Source organism: Pituophis catenifer, unplaced genomic scaffold (assembly GCF_029215685.1).
Source record: "Pituophis catenifer annectens isolate HBS135680 unplaced genomic scaffold, rPitCat1.0.hap2 SCAF_1, whole genome shotgun sequence".
NCBI classification, from domain to species: Eukaryota; Metazoa; Chordata; class Lepidosauria; order Squamata; family Colubridae; genus Pituophis; species Pituophis catenifer.
This window is the reverse complement of record NW_027256881.1, coordinates 284,361,812-284,376,693: the sequence shown is the minus strand read 5'-3', so window position 1 is coordinate 284,376,693 and position 14,882 is coordinate 284,361,812. Positions and strand designations below refer to the sequence as shown.

General features: G+C 38.6%; 1 protein-coding gene across 3 annotated transcripts in view; it reads right to left on the bottom strand.

Annotated features, from left to right (window-relative positions):
* INO80 (INO80 complex ATPase subunit) overlaps nucleotides 1-14,882 on the bottom strand; it is an 84,047-nt gene that overhangs the window by 14,344 nt on the left and 54,821 nt on the right. For 2 of the 3 annotated variants that reach the window (XM_070940004.1, XM_070940021.1), the window contains 5 exons: nucleotides 14,266-14,354; nucleotides 12,954-13,109; nucleotides 10,791-10,950; nucleotides 8,527-8,742; nucleotides 7,157-7,351 (listed from right to left, as the gene is read on the bottom strand). In XM_070940004.1, the coding sequence (XP_070796105.1) occupies nucleotides 7,157-7,351; nucleotides 8,527-8,742; nucleotides 10,791-10,950; nucleotides 12,954-13,109; nucleotides 14,266-14,354 (816 nt within the window). Of the gene's footprint in view, nucleotides 1-5,378; nucleotides 7,352-8,526; nucleotides 8,743-10,790; nucleotides 10,951-12,953; nucleotides 13,110-14,265; nucleotides 14,355-14,882 lie in introns of those variants that run through there. The other variant, XM_070940013.1, reaches the window with a different exon arrangement.

Genomic DNA, 14,882 nt, shown 5'->3' with positions numbered 1-14,882 from the left:
CATGTAAGCTGTTTGCTATCCCCCCCCCTTTTCTGTTGGCTGCAAATTTAGTATTTTCTAACAATTCCAAATCATTTATAAATACTCAGAGAGAGGAACCTTATGGTATGATATTACACTAGACATCTCCTTCTAGTTTGATGTGGAGTTATTGACATTCATTGTGAATGAATGTCTAACCAAGTTCTATCCCTATTCAATGAAGTTGTAGTGGTATATATGGATGGGAATCAGATAGATTAGAATGAGAGTTAGGGATTGTCTCAAGAAAATTCAATGCATTTCACTGATTTTTCTGTAGTCGAAGGGGGTCTCCCCAGATATAGTTTTATTTTATCATGAAGCTGCATCAAAATTAATGAGACATAGTACACTGGATGTAATGTTATTAAATTATCTTCTTATAGGAGGGTGTGAATATATCAAGAGCATAAAAACAAACTTGCATAAAATTAAATACTGGGATAAAAGGCCTTTAAGAAAATTATATTTATAATAGAGATCTAAACCAAGTACATTTATCCAAGTAAAAAGACACAATTATTTGAAGAAAAAAAAAAGACAGGGACAACCCTAATTCTCTAATGTGACAGTTAGCTATTTGGGGTAATATATTAGCATAGCCAGTCATTTTATTATGTTCAGCAAAACCATTTTTTTAAACAAAAGCATTTTACCCATCTTTAGGGAGTTCCAAAATAATGTTATTTTGAAAGTCAAACATCACTCCTAGCAAATCGCTTGAAACTTCTTTCACCCTTTAAATATTTCATTGTTGTAACCTTAGTATTCTCAAGTAATAAGAGTTAGCTCCTGTATAAGCTGTTCCGTATAATTTAATCCATAATGGCCAGGAAAAAGTGGTCTGTAATTTGTGTGACTATGTCCTAGTGGTTTAGGTTGAAAATGCTAAAGTTAAAAGTAATTTTTTTTCATGGAATTGCTTTCTTTCTCAGAAGCTGTATACAAGTAGTCCTTGACCTATAACCATAATTGAGCCCAAAATTTATATTGCCAAGTGAGAAATTTGCTAAGTAAATTTTGCCCCATTTTACGAGTTTTCTTGCCATATTTGTGAAGTGAATCACTGCAGTTGTTAAATTAGTAATACAGTTGTTAAGTGAATCTGGCTTCCTCATTGACTTTGCTTGTCAGAAAGCTGCAAAAATGAATCACATGACCCCAGGACAGTGCAACTGTCATAAATATGAACCAATTGTGAAGCATCTGAATGTAAATCATATGACCATGGGGATATTGTAATGGTCATGTGTGAAAAATGGTCATAAGTCACTTTTTCCAATGCCGTTGTAACTTCAAATGGTCACTAAGTCGAGGACTACCTGTAGTACTGATAGAAACTGGATTTAAAATTCTTTTGATCAATCAAATGTGATTTCTATCACCTCAGAAAATCTGCCCTTCTTCCTCTTTGATTTACTCTTGTTGAAGACACTTTCCTTGAATTTGGGCAAAGTTTAAGTGTTTCTGCTATAACACTAGCGATTGTCTTCCATTTATTACAAATTTGTAACATTGTAGAAACTTGAAATCCTGCAGTCACATGCCAGAATGTTATGATAACATAAAATAATTAGCTAGTCAGATACATATCTTTCTAACAAACAATTTAAGTTTGTTAATGCTTTTGGAATTAAGCATGAGAAGAAAGGGGAGAAGAAACTTAAAAATGACTAGTTCTTCCAGTTTTTGTTCCTCTTTCTGTAAAGAGAAAAGCACATTCTCTTTCTCTTTTTGTAAATGACTAATGTACAATAACCAAAACTAACAGGCTTTACAACTTTCCAATTTTGCTTGTATGAATGTCCTTTTTAATATAACCTATATTTATCTAAATATTCAGAAAACACAGAAAACACGTTCTACAAAAGAACTTCTCTTTACAGGATTCAGAGATAGGTAAGTTGCAGCCATTTAGTGGCTTCTAGCACTACACTTGAGTTTCCCAGAGCAAGCCAGAAATGGATGGAAGCAAGAATTGGCTCTTTTTTGTAATTTATGGGGTTGGAAAAATGAACATTCAAGAGAGTTAAATAACTGCGTTTGCTCCTTAATTCACCTTCCTTCCAAAAGATTAACAAATTGGCTCTGCTTTCTATAACACTATCACTATACCACTAGTTAGACCCTTTACAAACTTCAGACAGCCAAAAGATTATCTAGCCAGTCTGCTATGAAAGTTGCCTATTTCTAGAAATAGAACACTAGCAGAAACACTTAATGAAATCACTAGGCAGTCAGTCAAAGAGGGGAAAGTTAACTGAATGTAGGTTACATTAGAAGGTTACAGAGACCTCAAGGGTATTATGTTCCAAAACAGTTGCCAACTTAAGATTCAGAGATTTACAAACAAAATTCATGTTTAAACCTTGATTGCTTGGTGCAGAAATAATAAACTTTAAACATTTGAACAGTTTACAAAGAAGGACAATAACCTAAATGTTTGAAATGGCTGAAGAGGAGTGAAAAGTCCAATTCCCTGATGTGAAGATTCCCTTTAGTTTGAAGGAATGCAGCAATAGGTTAAACCTTCCATTGTCTAATAATTTTGCACTAGTATTCCTTTCTCTGGGTATATTACATAGATCATAACATATATTAAAATGAACTGAGGAACCTAAGGCTGTAACACATTTATCTCAACTGTAACTTTGTTGTCGAATTGTTTGTTGTCTAATTAGAGAAAAGACAATATTTACATTTGTTATTGTTGGGAAACTCGTGACAGCTAGTCCTCAACTTATGACTGAAATTATGGTGGTGCTGAATTTACAACTGACCCCAAAGTTAGGGTTATTGCACTGCCCCCATGGTCACATGATCAAAATTCTTATGAGTGCCCTCTACATTTATGACCACAAGGGCATTTCAACTCCCCCCCCCACACACACAACTGGCCTCATCTATGTCCTGCACTCCCTGCACTCTGTCACTCCTGCTCTGGCTGACCTTTTTCTGTTCCCACTGATGAATAAGCATGCCACGCCCGACCCATCACGAGGCATTTGCTGGGACAGTCGAGATTTTCCAGGGTGCTGTGACTTTGTGCCATGCTGGTAAGGCTTTCCAGAGCACTGAACTTTGCACTTTGCTTTGGGGACTTCTGAGGGCACTGATGTTCTGCACTTAGCTCAGGGGCTTCTTGAGCCGTTTAGCTGTGGTGTTGGAAACAGCCTCCCAAAATATGAAATTCTGGGTTGTTTATTGCCCCACAAGGCAAAGTACAGGACAGTGCAAAGGGCTTTGATGGCGGGGGATGGGGGAGAGATGGATGAATGGGGGGAGTTGAAGAGGAAGCACTCCCTGAGCTTTCTGAGGGTTGGGGATGGGAGGGACCAAACCCAGAATGGTTTCAATTCAGGTGGATCCTTGGCCAACGATTGGTGGGATTCAGTTAACAAAGATGGGAAGTGCCATTGCTAAACAGTGTAGTCACCTAAAGTCACCTTTATGACCTCACCGTTTAGCGACAGGCATTCCAGTTCCAATTGTGGTTATAAGTCGAGACTACCTGTATAGACTTTAGTATGAAACAGAAAATATGAACTTTTGATTTGTGGCTTTGATGATTAGAAAACGTTTGATAATAGAAAAAGGCAGCTATTTTTTGTAACTAGAGAGTAAGAGATTCCAATTTCCAAAAGAAATTGGAAACTTGTATTTTTTATCTTTTCTTGTTGCACTTTTTCCTTTCTTCAAGCTAGTTTTGCTATTCTTAATAATATTCTTTAATAAAATTTATACAAAAATCTGATCTAATGAATCAGTATTTTTATTTTTTCATGTACAATGATGAATTAAAGGACATTGAGAGGAATAAATTTTAAAAAAATTGATCTAAATATTACATGTGAACTATTTCTTTTGTTCCACCCTTATTATTCAAAGAAACATATTATTAAAACTATAAAAGAGAAAATCGTGATGTGATATTAACAATATCACAATATCATGATATTCAGTGATATGTTTTACTTTTTTGGCCCTATATTTGATGTTTCTAATGATACTTTTTAAATAGTGTATCCTACTTTTTCAAAATGAAGCTCATTTATAATGGTAATGTTGAAATCTAATAAAGATGCTGCTGAATGTGTAAGTTATTGCCTGTTTTGTTAAATACTGGTTCAAAAATTCTGAGAACTGCCTTGGGTTTGTAGATTACAAACATCATCATCTGAAATGTTTGTTTTGTGCAATCTGGCTTTATAAAATGCGTCAAACATTGGGCAATATTAAACCACTAAATAGTATTATGGGCATATGTTTACAAAGATCTCCAACTGGCATTGGATTTAGAAAAGGCAGGGTACAGTGGAAACATCTGGAGCAAGTTTTTGTTAAACATGGATTTCTTTATTCACTGGACTTAAAAGCTGCGCTCTTATTCTTCAGTCAGAATTATTACCAATAAAATTATTTCTTTACTTCTCAAGATGTGTCATGAAACATCTGTCAAGATTGGGACAAAGGCCACATGGGTCATATATATGTTGATATAATGAAGATATTGACCAAAATTATTTTGTATAGCCAAGATTTAATTCTTTCTAAACAATTTACTGTTTTTCTAATATGTATTATTAATGCATTGATTGTATTTTCTTGGAGAGTTTCTGATATTCTTTTAAAATTTATGCTTTATGTTTTAAAGCAATAAAATAATAAGACCAATGGTTAGCTTTGAGAAAAAGATAGCACTCTTCAAGGGGGTATCTGAAGGGGTGTCATTGTTGAATATTAATTAGAAATATTACGACCAAAAGCAATAAAATAGTGGAACCAATTAACTAAGAGAGAGGGGAAAACTCCTTTTTGCTGGATGCGTTTAAGCAGAGATCTGAGAGCAATTTTTCAGAGATTTAAATTGGGTTTTATGAGAATACTTTTGTAAAGAAAATGCACATAATCACATTAAAAGGTCTGATAATGAACGCTAGTATTTCTAGTACTTCTCTAACCACTGTAAACCTCCTAAAGCTTCATAATGGGGGAACCCTCATACTGAATATCATCTACCCAAGATGAGCAGAGAAGAAAGTCACCATAGGCTTGGAGACACAGGTCACTCAATTTTACCAATAGTAATAAATAGTCTATGGTCTCTTATACTTGGCCAAAATATTCTTCCGCACATGGTCATTTATGTAGATATATAAAAGGCAAATAGTAAGTAATGAAAAACAATTTTTTTTTCTAACAGAGAATATTGCTACATTTATAACCAGCAAAGTATTTGAGGCAGTCCACACACAGTATCTTAGGTACATTTAAGAGAGCAGCAGTCAACAGATATCCTCTTATATCCATCCCTGGATCATTTTCTCCTCAGAAACAAATAAACCACAGAAGCAGAATTTACATAAAATTATCTTGCTCCATTTTATTTAAGATTCTTTTCTCCAGTTAGTAAAAGAAAGATGTGTCTCTTTTTATACATATATACAAGTTCAGTTATAAAAATAGACAGCACATTCAAAGAGGAAAAAAAAGGCTTGGCATTTTTCTGATTCCCTCTAAACACTGTATATACACATGTGAATCTGAGGGGGGCGGGGTAAAATCTTCATGATTTAACTTAAATATCCCTCCCCACCCAATTAATCCCTCCATTTTTTTTTCTGAAATCAATCTAACTGAACTCATTTCTGCTATTTTCAGGTGTGCAAATCAGAAGCAAAGTCAACAGGAAGCACTTGCTCTACACTGAGGGATGCCAGGCAAGGTGCGTGAGACTGAAAAATCCTTTGCTGACTTAGCTAAGATCTTCACCTCGTAACCTGGTTCTCCCTTGAAAGGTGAAATGCCCAGAAAAAAACAACAACCACTTACTGTCAATATGAAGGCAAGAGAACTGCCCCCCCCTTTCATCTCAGTGCAATGAGGACCGTATACATATCATGCTAAAGCAGAGGGTTCTTGTGCATTCAGAATGGAGTACCAGAGCAGAGTTGCACAAATGGCACCATTAATCTCTCACAACTTCACTAGTTTTACAGAGCATTCAACCAGTGCCAGATCACCACAGTGGAACTATCCAACCCAACCCTACTGAAGGATATGGACACTGCTGACAAATAAGACCAGCTGTGTGCGCATACACACATATTGAATCGGAATGAATGACGTTTTACTTTAACTAGGACCAGAATGGAAACAAAACAGCATTATTCATCTTGTGTAATACAGTGAACAGTTGTACCTAAATCATCATCCAAAAGCTTTTCTATGGCACAATGAGAGGAGAAATAGTGATGTTTTCTCTCTCTCAGATTTATTCTTGTTTAGAGTCATTCACAAATTGTCATTCCATTTTAAAACCTTTAAACTCATATAAACACATTCGGGGAGGGTGGAGGGGTGAGGGAGCTTAAAAGATGTTGATGAATCTGACTCCTGCATATTATGACCTTAAAAGGTTTTTTCCCCACTCTATGATTACAGAGCTGGCAATGCTATTAACGAAGAGCTCTAACCTGTTTTACTGTTGGGCTGACTAATAAAACAGTAGTCTAGTAATCCAGATGCATGATATTGACAAAAGATCCTTTTTAGGACACAGTGCAAAACTCTCCTTTTACCTGAATTCTATTCTTTATGGTATCTCACTATTCATCACATTAGAACCATCCAATTATTTCTCCACAGCTTCTTCCAAAAGACGCAGAGCAGAAGGTTCCTCTGAATCTACAGAGCACCTCCAAAGTTTATATGCTGATCTCTTTATTTTAAAACCAAGCTGAATTCCATGAAACCTGAAAGATGAGGGCAGAGGGTGCTGGTATGAGTAGGAATGAAGGGGGTGATCTTGCAGCCAGTCCCATATGGAAGTTGGATTCTTTCCCTGCATGATTTGTAGGATGCTACAAAAAAAAATCCTCAATGGAAAAGTTAAGCCCAAGCATCCCCGTGTCTCAGACCCTCTTCCTCACAATTCTGCAAAGGGTAGTAAATCTGGACTATGCATGAAAGTGCACATAAAACACCTCTTGACAAGTAGTGCAGTAATCTTCACACCCACATGGGATGAAAACAAGGCATCATCTATATACCCTTTTGCTGGTAGGCGTGGGCTACTTTGAAAGCCAATATGAACACGTACAGGTTCCAGGGATTCAAAATTACTACCGCCCACCTGAAATATGGGCTCCTTTATATTGTTTTCGAATAGGGGTTTCTGGTGCCAAGGAACTGGCTAAGCTTAAGTTCTTAGAGGATCCACAAACACTGTTTCCTTTGCTCAAGGAGGAAGAGGCGCTTGATAATCCAAAATCTGAAAGTCCAGCAGGTCGTATAAGTGGAGTCTGGAGAGGGCTACCTGAAGGCATACCTAGCCGGAAAAAAAAAAAGAGCACCACAAAGTAGTAGTAGCAATAGTAAACACTTCCTCAACAGCAACAGATTAGACCTGAAACATAACTGTTTAAGTCAGGGGTGTCAAACTCATGACGACACATCGTCACATGACATATCACAACTTCCCCCCCCTTTGCTAAAATGGGTGGGCATGGCCAGTGCGTGACGCATCTGGCCCATGGGCCACGAGTTTGACACCCCTGCTTTAAGTGAACACAGTACTAAACCTGCAGGCATGATAATTGATTATGACTTTCAGTGAAAAGAAAGACAACTTCTAACTTTTTAATAAACCCAAACAGGTTTAAGAATAGTTAAGTGTGAGGCATCTGAGCCCATTCATTTTAATGCAATTAAAAACAACCTACAAATCAGTGGTGAAATGTAAAATTTGTTACTACCGGTTCTGTGGGTGTGGCTTGGTGGAAGGGGGGTGTCATGTGACTGGGTGGGCGTGGCCAACCTTTTTTCCTTCTTTTTCTTTTAAAACCATTTTTTCTATAACCTCTTTGGACGATCCTAGCTGAGTTGCCTCAGCCGAAGAGGTTGTAGAAAAAATGCTTTTTAAAAGCCTCTGACAATCCCAGCTGAGCCGCGCGATCATCAGAGGCTTTTTTTTAACTTTTTAAAAAAAGTGGTTTAATGCACCCTGTTATTAACACAGCTGCCTGCAATTTCTGCTGGTTCGAATCTCTCCAAGGCTCAAGGTTGACTCAGCCTCCTTTCTAAGGTAGGTGAAATGAGGACCCAGTTTGTGGGGGCAATAAGCTGACTTTGTATAAAATATACAAAAGAATGAAGGCTATTGCTTAACGCATTGTAAGCCGTCCTGAGTCTCCGGAGAAGGGCGGCATATAAATCAAATTTTTTTTAAAAAGAAAAAAGAAAAAAAGCATTTTTTCAGCGGAATGAAATGCTTTTAAAAAAAAAAAGCCAAAATGTTATTAGTGCAAGGTGATTCCACTATGGGGTGCTTTTCAATTAAAAAATATGGTAATAAAAACAATGATATGGATTGGAAGACTAGGCAGTTGTATCCAACTGCATTTTTCTCTGGAATCAAATATGAATTTTATATGGATATCAGGGATTCCTTCAGGAAGGCATGAATTGGGTCTCCTCTGATAACTTCCCAAGTGCAGAGCCTACCTTTAGACACGTTGTACCCATAGGCTGCATAGGCTGCAGCTGAGGCAGCAGCTGCTCCTGCTTTAGCCCCCGCCATGGCAGCTGCACTTCCTGCAGTTGATTTTCGGCTCCGACTTTTTGTTGTGCTTTTGGATCCACTGTTTGTACCTTTGGGCCGACCACGACTTCTACCTGAATGACCTCTTCCTGTGACTGGCAAATCTTGTACTGAAATTCCTTAACAAAACAAACAAAGAAAGAAAGAAATTGTGTAAACATCTAGCATTGTATCAGAACAGTGTTTAACAAGCATAATTAGATCTTCCTTTATGGATAAACAATGTATAATTTATTAAAGATATGTCATTTTCCAAACTTGCTTGTTTGCAGATATACCACGTTTTGTGACCCTCCACTCTCTATTTTCATTATGAATTGTTATTAAATTTATAAGGACAGTGAACAAATCTCTTGTTTGCCTGAGTTATCATTGTAATAAAATATTCCATAAATATTTTGTATCAGTTCAGCAGCCATCCCACCTTTCCTTGAAGTTATGAGGATTTGTATTCAAAATTAATTAGTTTTGTGCATAAAAGCTTAGCTCACTCTGCTTAATAAATGTATTCCTTAAAAATCCAAAAATATTCCTTTCAAAAGAACAGGTTCAATAAAAATATTCTTTTTACTAACTTATCTATACTAATGAAGTCTCAGCTTTATTATTATTTTATTTATTTTATTTATTAAATTTTTATACCGCCCCCTCTCCCGAAGGACTCGGGGCGGTGAACAGCCAAAATTAAAAACACACAATACAAATATTAAAATACATTAAAACAAAATTAAATTATCTTAGGCTTCTCCAATTTAAAACCCCGTTACCCATAAAATTCACCCAATTAAAAATTTTTTAACCCAGCCCGGCTTGCTGAAATAAAAAAGTCTTCAGGGCCCGGCAGAAGGTCCGGAGGTCCGGGATTAGTCGTATCCCTGGGGGTAGCTCATTCCAGAGGGCGGGTGCCCCCACAGAGAAGGCTCTTCCCCGGGGGGTCGCCAGCCGACATTGCCTGACAGACGGCACCCTGAGGGGACCCTCTCTGTGGGAGCGTGTTGGCCGGTGGGAGGTTATCGGAGGCAGAAGGTGGTCTCGTAAATAACTGGATCCTAAGCCATGGAGCGCTTTGAAGATGAGAACCAACACCTTGAAGCGCACTCGGAAGACTACTGGAAGCCAATGCAGCTCGCGCAGGAGAGGTGTCACGTGGGAGCGCCATGTCGCCCCCATAAGTACCCGCGCGGCCGCATTCTGCACCAGTTGGAGCCTCCGAGTGCTCCTCAAGGGGAGCCCCATGTAGAGAGCGTTGCAGTAGTCGAGGCGGGAAGTAACGAGGGCATGAGTGACCGTGCATAGGGAGTCCCGATCCAGAAAGGGGCGCAACTGGCGTATCAGGCGAACCTGATAGAAGTCCCCCCCCTAAAAAAAACCTTAGGGTCATGTCATATGGCCCAATAAAGCTACTGACCCAGATGCCCAAGATTTCAAAAAAGGGCAAACGCCATATTAGGAATCATTTGGAAAAGGACTGAAAATAAAATTACCAACACTCTCATGCTCTTATACAAATCTCCAAATCTATATGCACAGTTCTGGTTGTTTATTTGAAAAAGGAACTAATAGAAGTGGCTGGAGTACAGAAGAGGGGAACCAAGCATGATCCAAAGAATTGACACTCCTTCCTGGTGAGAAAAGGCTACCATGGCTGAGCACTTCAGCTTAGATGAAAAGTTGGCTGTGCATATGATTGAGGTGCATAAAATCATACACAGCATGAGAAACAGGATAGGAAGTAGCTTTTTAAACTCCTCCCATCTAAAACATTAGATGTTCTTCAAGGAACAGCCCATATCTTCACTCATATATGCTCTGCTAGGACACTATTATTCTTCTCATTAGTGTATATGGCACTGAGGTTGAAGAAAAAGTGATCTGGCAGAAGGCATTAACAATGTCCTTGCCAAGTTGAGGAATTAATCCAAACACAGCTCCCACTTGTAAGTCACTGTAGATGCTTGTATCAACTTCTGAATTTAACTTAAAAGTAAACATCTCAAGCATATAGAGAATTGGTTAGGACATACCATTTTACTGACCTAACATATTTGAATAGGACATTCTTTTCTGGATTGCCTCTTGTCTAATGTTTTGCAAATCTCATAGTATTATGCAATCTATAGAATTCCCAGCATGTATTCCTAGCCCAAGATTACAGATAAAAACTAACCATTCATGTTGTCAGAGACAGAGCCAGTGACGGAAGCTGGGGAGTTGGTAGCTCTTGACTGAGGTGCAGAAGATGCTGGATCATCTACAATCACAAGCATGTCATTGCTGCTCTCATCAGGGGGGATGGAACCCATGTGCAACTCACTGTTGATGGAAATCTAAATCATACACAAACAAAATCATGTATGTTAGTTTAAATTACACCACTAAATGAAACGTGCTTTTTGACAACACATGACTCAAAAGTTTCTTGCTACAACTGGCAATACCTCTGTGCCAAACACAACCCTCTGAGAACCAATGTTTTAGCCTCGTTTACCTACTTTCAAAGAACACAGATTAGCTATTTTTGTAAGTTAATTCTGGATGCTCTGTCTTTAAAATTCACTATATTTGACATGGGCAGCTTTATAAATGAGAAAAATAAACAAATTCACTTCTGGAATTCCTCAGATTCTGCTTAATGTCAGGTATGCTTCCTTCAAAGTCCAAGAAAGAATGGCCCAAACTCCATTGTTTATAGAAGCAGGTACTTTTACTGGAAAATGAAGTGATCGCAACCAAGGAAAAGCAGAATCTGAGGCAAGAGTGCGAAAATTACAGATAGAAAGCATCCCCTCCCACTGTCCAATGTAAATCATCCAATCCAAAGGTCTCCCAGGGGTCAGGTGAAAGCACATGTCTGGCGGTGTCATCAATCAGGAATGCCATGGCCATTGACCCGATAGCAGCTTCAAAGATGCAGCACTATATCTTAGGATTCACTTTCGTTTCTCTCTCCAGCATGCTTATAACTCAATGCTAGCTCCCCCCTCCCCCCGTTACCATGGCAGTCAAAGCAGGAAAAAGCGGAGGCTGACATAAGCCATAGCAACAGCGTTTAAATTTATATACTGCTTCATATTGCTTTACAGCCTCCTCTAGGTGGTTTAGAGAGTCAGGATATTGCCTCCAACAATCTGGGTCCTCATTTACCGACCTTGGAAGGATGGAAGGCTGAGTCAACCTAGAGCCAATCAGGATCGAACTCCAGGCTGTGGGCAAGAGTTAGTCTGCAATAATGCATTCTAACCACTGCACAACCACAGCTATGATAATAATAATAATAATAATTTTATTTCTATACCGCCCTTCTCCCGAAGGACTCAGGGCGGTGTACAGCCTATTTAAAAACACAAACAAAACAATGATATAAAATTTAAAATAATTAAATAAATGGCTCAAATTTAAAACCCCAATAAATTTAAATACCCCAATTTAAAACTATTGTATTGATAGTCCGGCCTGGCGGAACAACAGGGTCTTCAATGCGCAGCGAAACACCCGGAGGTCAGATATCTTACGAATTTCCGGGGGCAGTTCATTCCACAGGGCTGGGGCTCCCACAGAGAAGGCCCTCCCCCTGGGCGTCGCCAGCCGACATAACTTGGCTGACGGCACCCTGAGGAGACCCTCTCTGTGGGAACGAACTGGTCGGTGGGAGGCTATTGGTGGCAGAAGACGGTCTCGGAGGTACCCGGGTCCTATGCCATGGAGCGCTTTAAAGGTGGTAACCAACACCTTGAATCGCACCCGGAAGACCACCGGGAGCCAGTGCAGCTCGCGCAGGAGGGGTGTCACATGGGCATAACGGGTTGCGCCCATAACCACCCGCGCGGCCGCATTCTGGACCAGTTGGAGCTTCCGAGTGCTCTTCAAGGGGAGCCCCATGTAGAGAGCATTACAATAGTCCAACCGGGAAGTAACAAGGGCATGAGTGACCGTGCGCAGGGCGTCCCGATCCAGAAAGGGCTGCAACTGGCGAATCAGGCGAACCTGATAAAAGGCCCCCCTGGCCACGGCCGTCATATGCTCTTATGATAGTGCTTTCACAATGATTCTCATGGGATGAGGGGGCTCACCACAGTGATTTATGTAAATCACACAATAGGCATTCATCAGAAGACAAGCTAGTAGGGGCTTGCTTCCCATCACCTCTTCTATTACTCTTGTTTACCTTTGCTTTTGTTTCTTATTTTCTGTTTGTTCCTAAACCAGTCGTATAAATGTTTATGTCAAATATGTGTATTTTCTAATACAGTTATAAATTTATTTATTTATTAATGAATTATAATAAATTTATTTATAAAATGGCCAAGTTGTTTCCTAAAGAGATCCTTACCTCACTGAAAGGGCTGGGCATGGCAGACTCCACACTAACAAAAGACTCATCACCATCAGCTGAAAGATTTGAATTATCTGCAGATGGAACAAACGGGACCACAAGATTGATGCCTTCTTTCCTTTTTCTCCCATCTAACTCATCTTCCTTCTTTTTCTGCAATTAAATTATAAAAAGAAATTATGAGGCTTGGAAATATACCAAAGCCTTAGAAATTAAGCTAACAATATGCCAGTTCACCAACACAATACAAATTAATAGGATAAAAACAATATTGCCTGGTCTGTAACTTCTATATTAATTTAGGACTCCTGGCAGATCAGACCAAATAATCCACCATGTCCCACATCCCATGCTGGGATGACGTACTACTAGAAAACTAACCAATAGTCCATGAAAAAACAGACCTCAAACTTTATTCCTAGCAACCATCCTTCTAGGGATATAACTTCTAAGTGTGAAAAAAGATGTACCATGATTATTGGCCTTTTATAAGTACAGATAGTCCTCACTTAATGACCATTTGTTCAGCGACTGTTCAATGTTAAAAATAGTGCTGAACAAATGGTATTTATGCCTGGTCCTCAAGGTTACGGCTGTTGCAGCACCCCCTGAGTCAAAGGAAAGCGAGCATGGAAGAGCAGGAGAAGCATAAGGTCCTGGCCTAACAACTACAACTGGAACTATCAAAATTGCCATTGCTAAGTGGCACAGCCACATTATTTTTCACCTAAGGATCACATCGCTTAGTGATGGAAACTCTGATCCCAATTAAAACTGTTAAGCAAAGATTTTGCCAGTCCCATATCTTATATTTCATTATATGATGATATAATTTACTATTACAATTAAATCACATTATCTAACAACATTTTTATTAAAATATTTGCATGAAAATAGCTACACTTTTATAACAAGATACTTTATTTGCCAATGTAAAAATCTTTAAGTTAACTCTAAAGTTGGGGCAAGCTTTAAGAAAAATTCCATTCAAACAGCAAAATTGATCTCACTGAAAATTGCTGGCAAGCGTTACTCAAATTATAATGACCAGACTCTCACCCCTTTCTATGAAGTTTACAAATCCTGAGGTTTGAGTGCGTGTACAATACATGACAGACAATGTTTTAAAAACTATTGGTGATTTCCATCCTTTGGTGATTTTACATCAAAATATATTCCGGCTGAGTTACTGGCTATTAAGCACAAGCAAAAAATGAACCTGAATGGAACAGACAATATAAGCTTCTGAAGACAAAACTAACATTTAATGCTATAAATATAAGCAATGGAGAAGGACTATTCAAAATACCTTTTCAGCATACTTTTCCCTTTTACGTTTACGCTCTTTGACGCGATTTGTTTCTTCCTGTTGCCGTTTCTCCTCCTGACGTTGACGCACTGTGTTAAGAAATGCAGAAAAAGATCATGAACAGCACAGATGCAAATATAATTGTAAAATATTAGAACACAGTTTAATGTTTACAAAGCAGGGCTGTATTAGTTCTGCAATTATTTATCCTAGTCCTTTAACTACATCCTTTTCAAATATAGATCATCCCTGCCTCCAAGAAAATAATGTTTTAATTAGCCGTTATAAGATGCAAACTGCCTCTCATATAAACATTTACTAACATGCAAATGATAGGATGGAGTTACAGTGTCAGTCTTTTTCTTGCTACTGTATTCTTGGTTTCATTCTAAATGAAAAACTTTTTTCTATTTTTAAATGTTCTGAAGGAGAAAATGGACGTTGTCTTACCTGAACGTCCCTTTTCTGGGCGCTGCGTACACTATCCAGGAATGGGTTAATGCTTCAGCCTTTGGCAAACAACTGAGTGTTAAAAAATACTAAAAATAAGGACTTCCCCTTTCCCCTCTGCCTAGCCACACCCCCACTCCCATGATTCCCCAGTCTGAGCGAAGGTG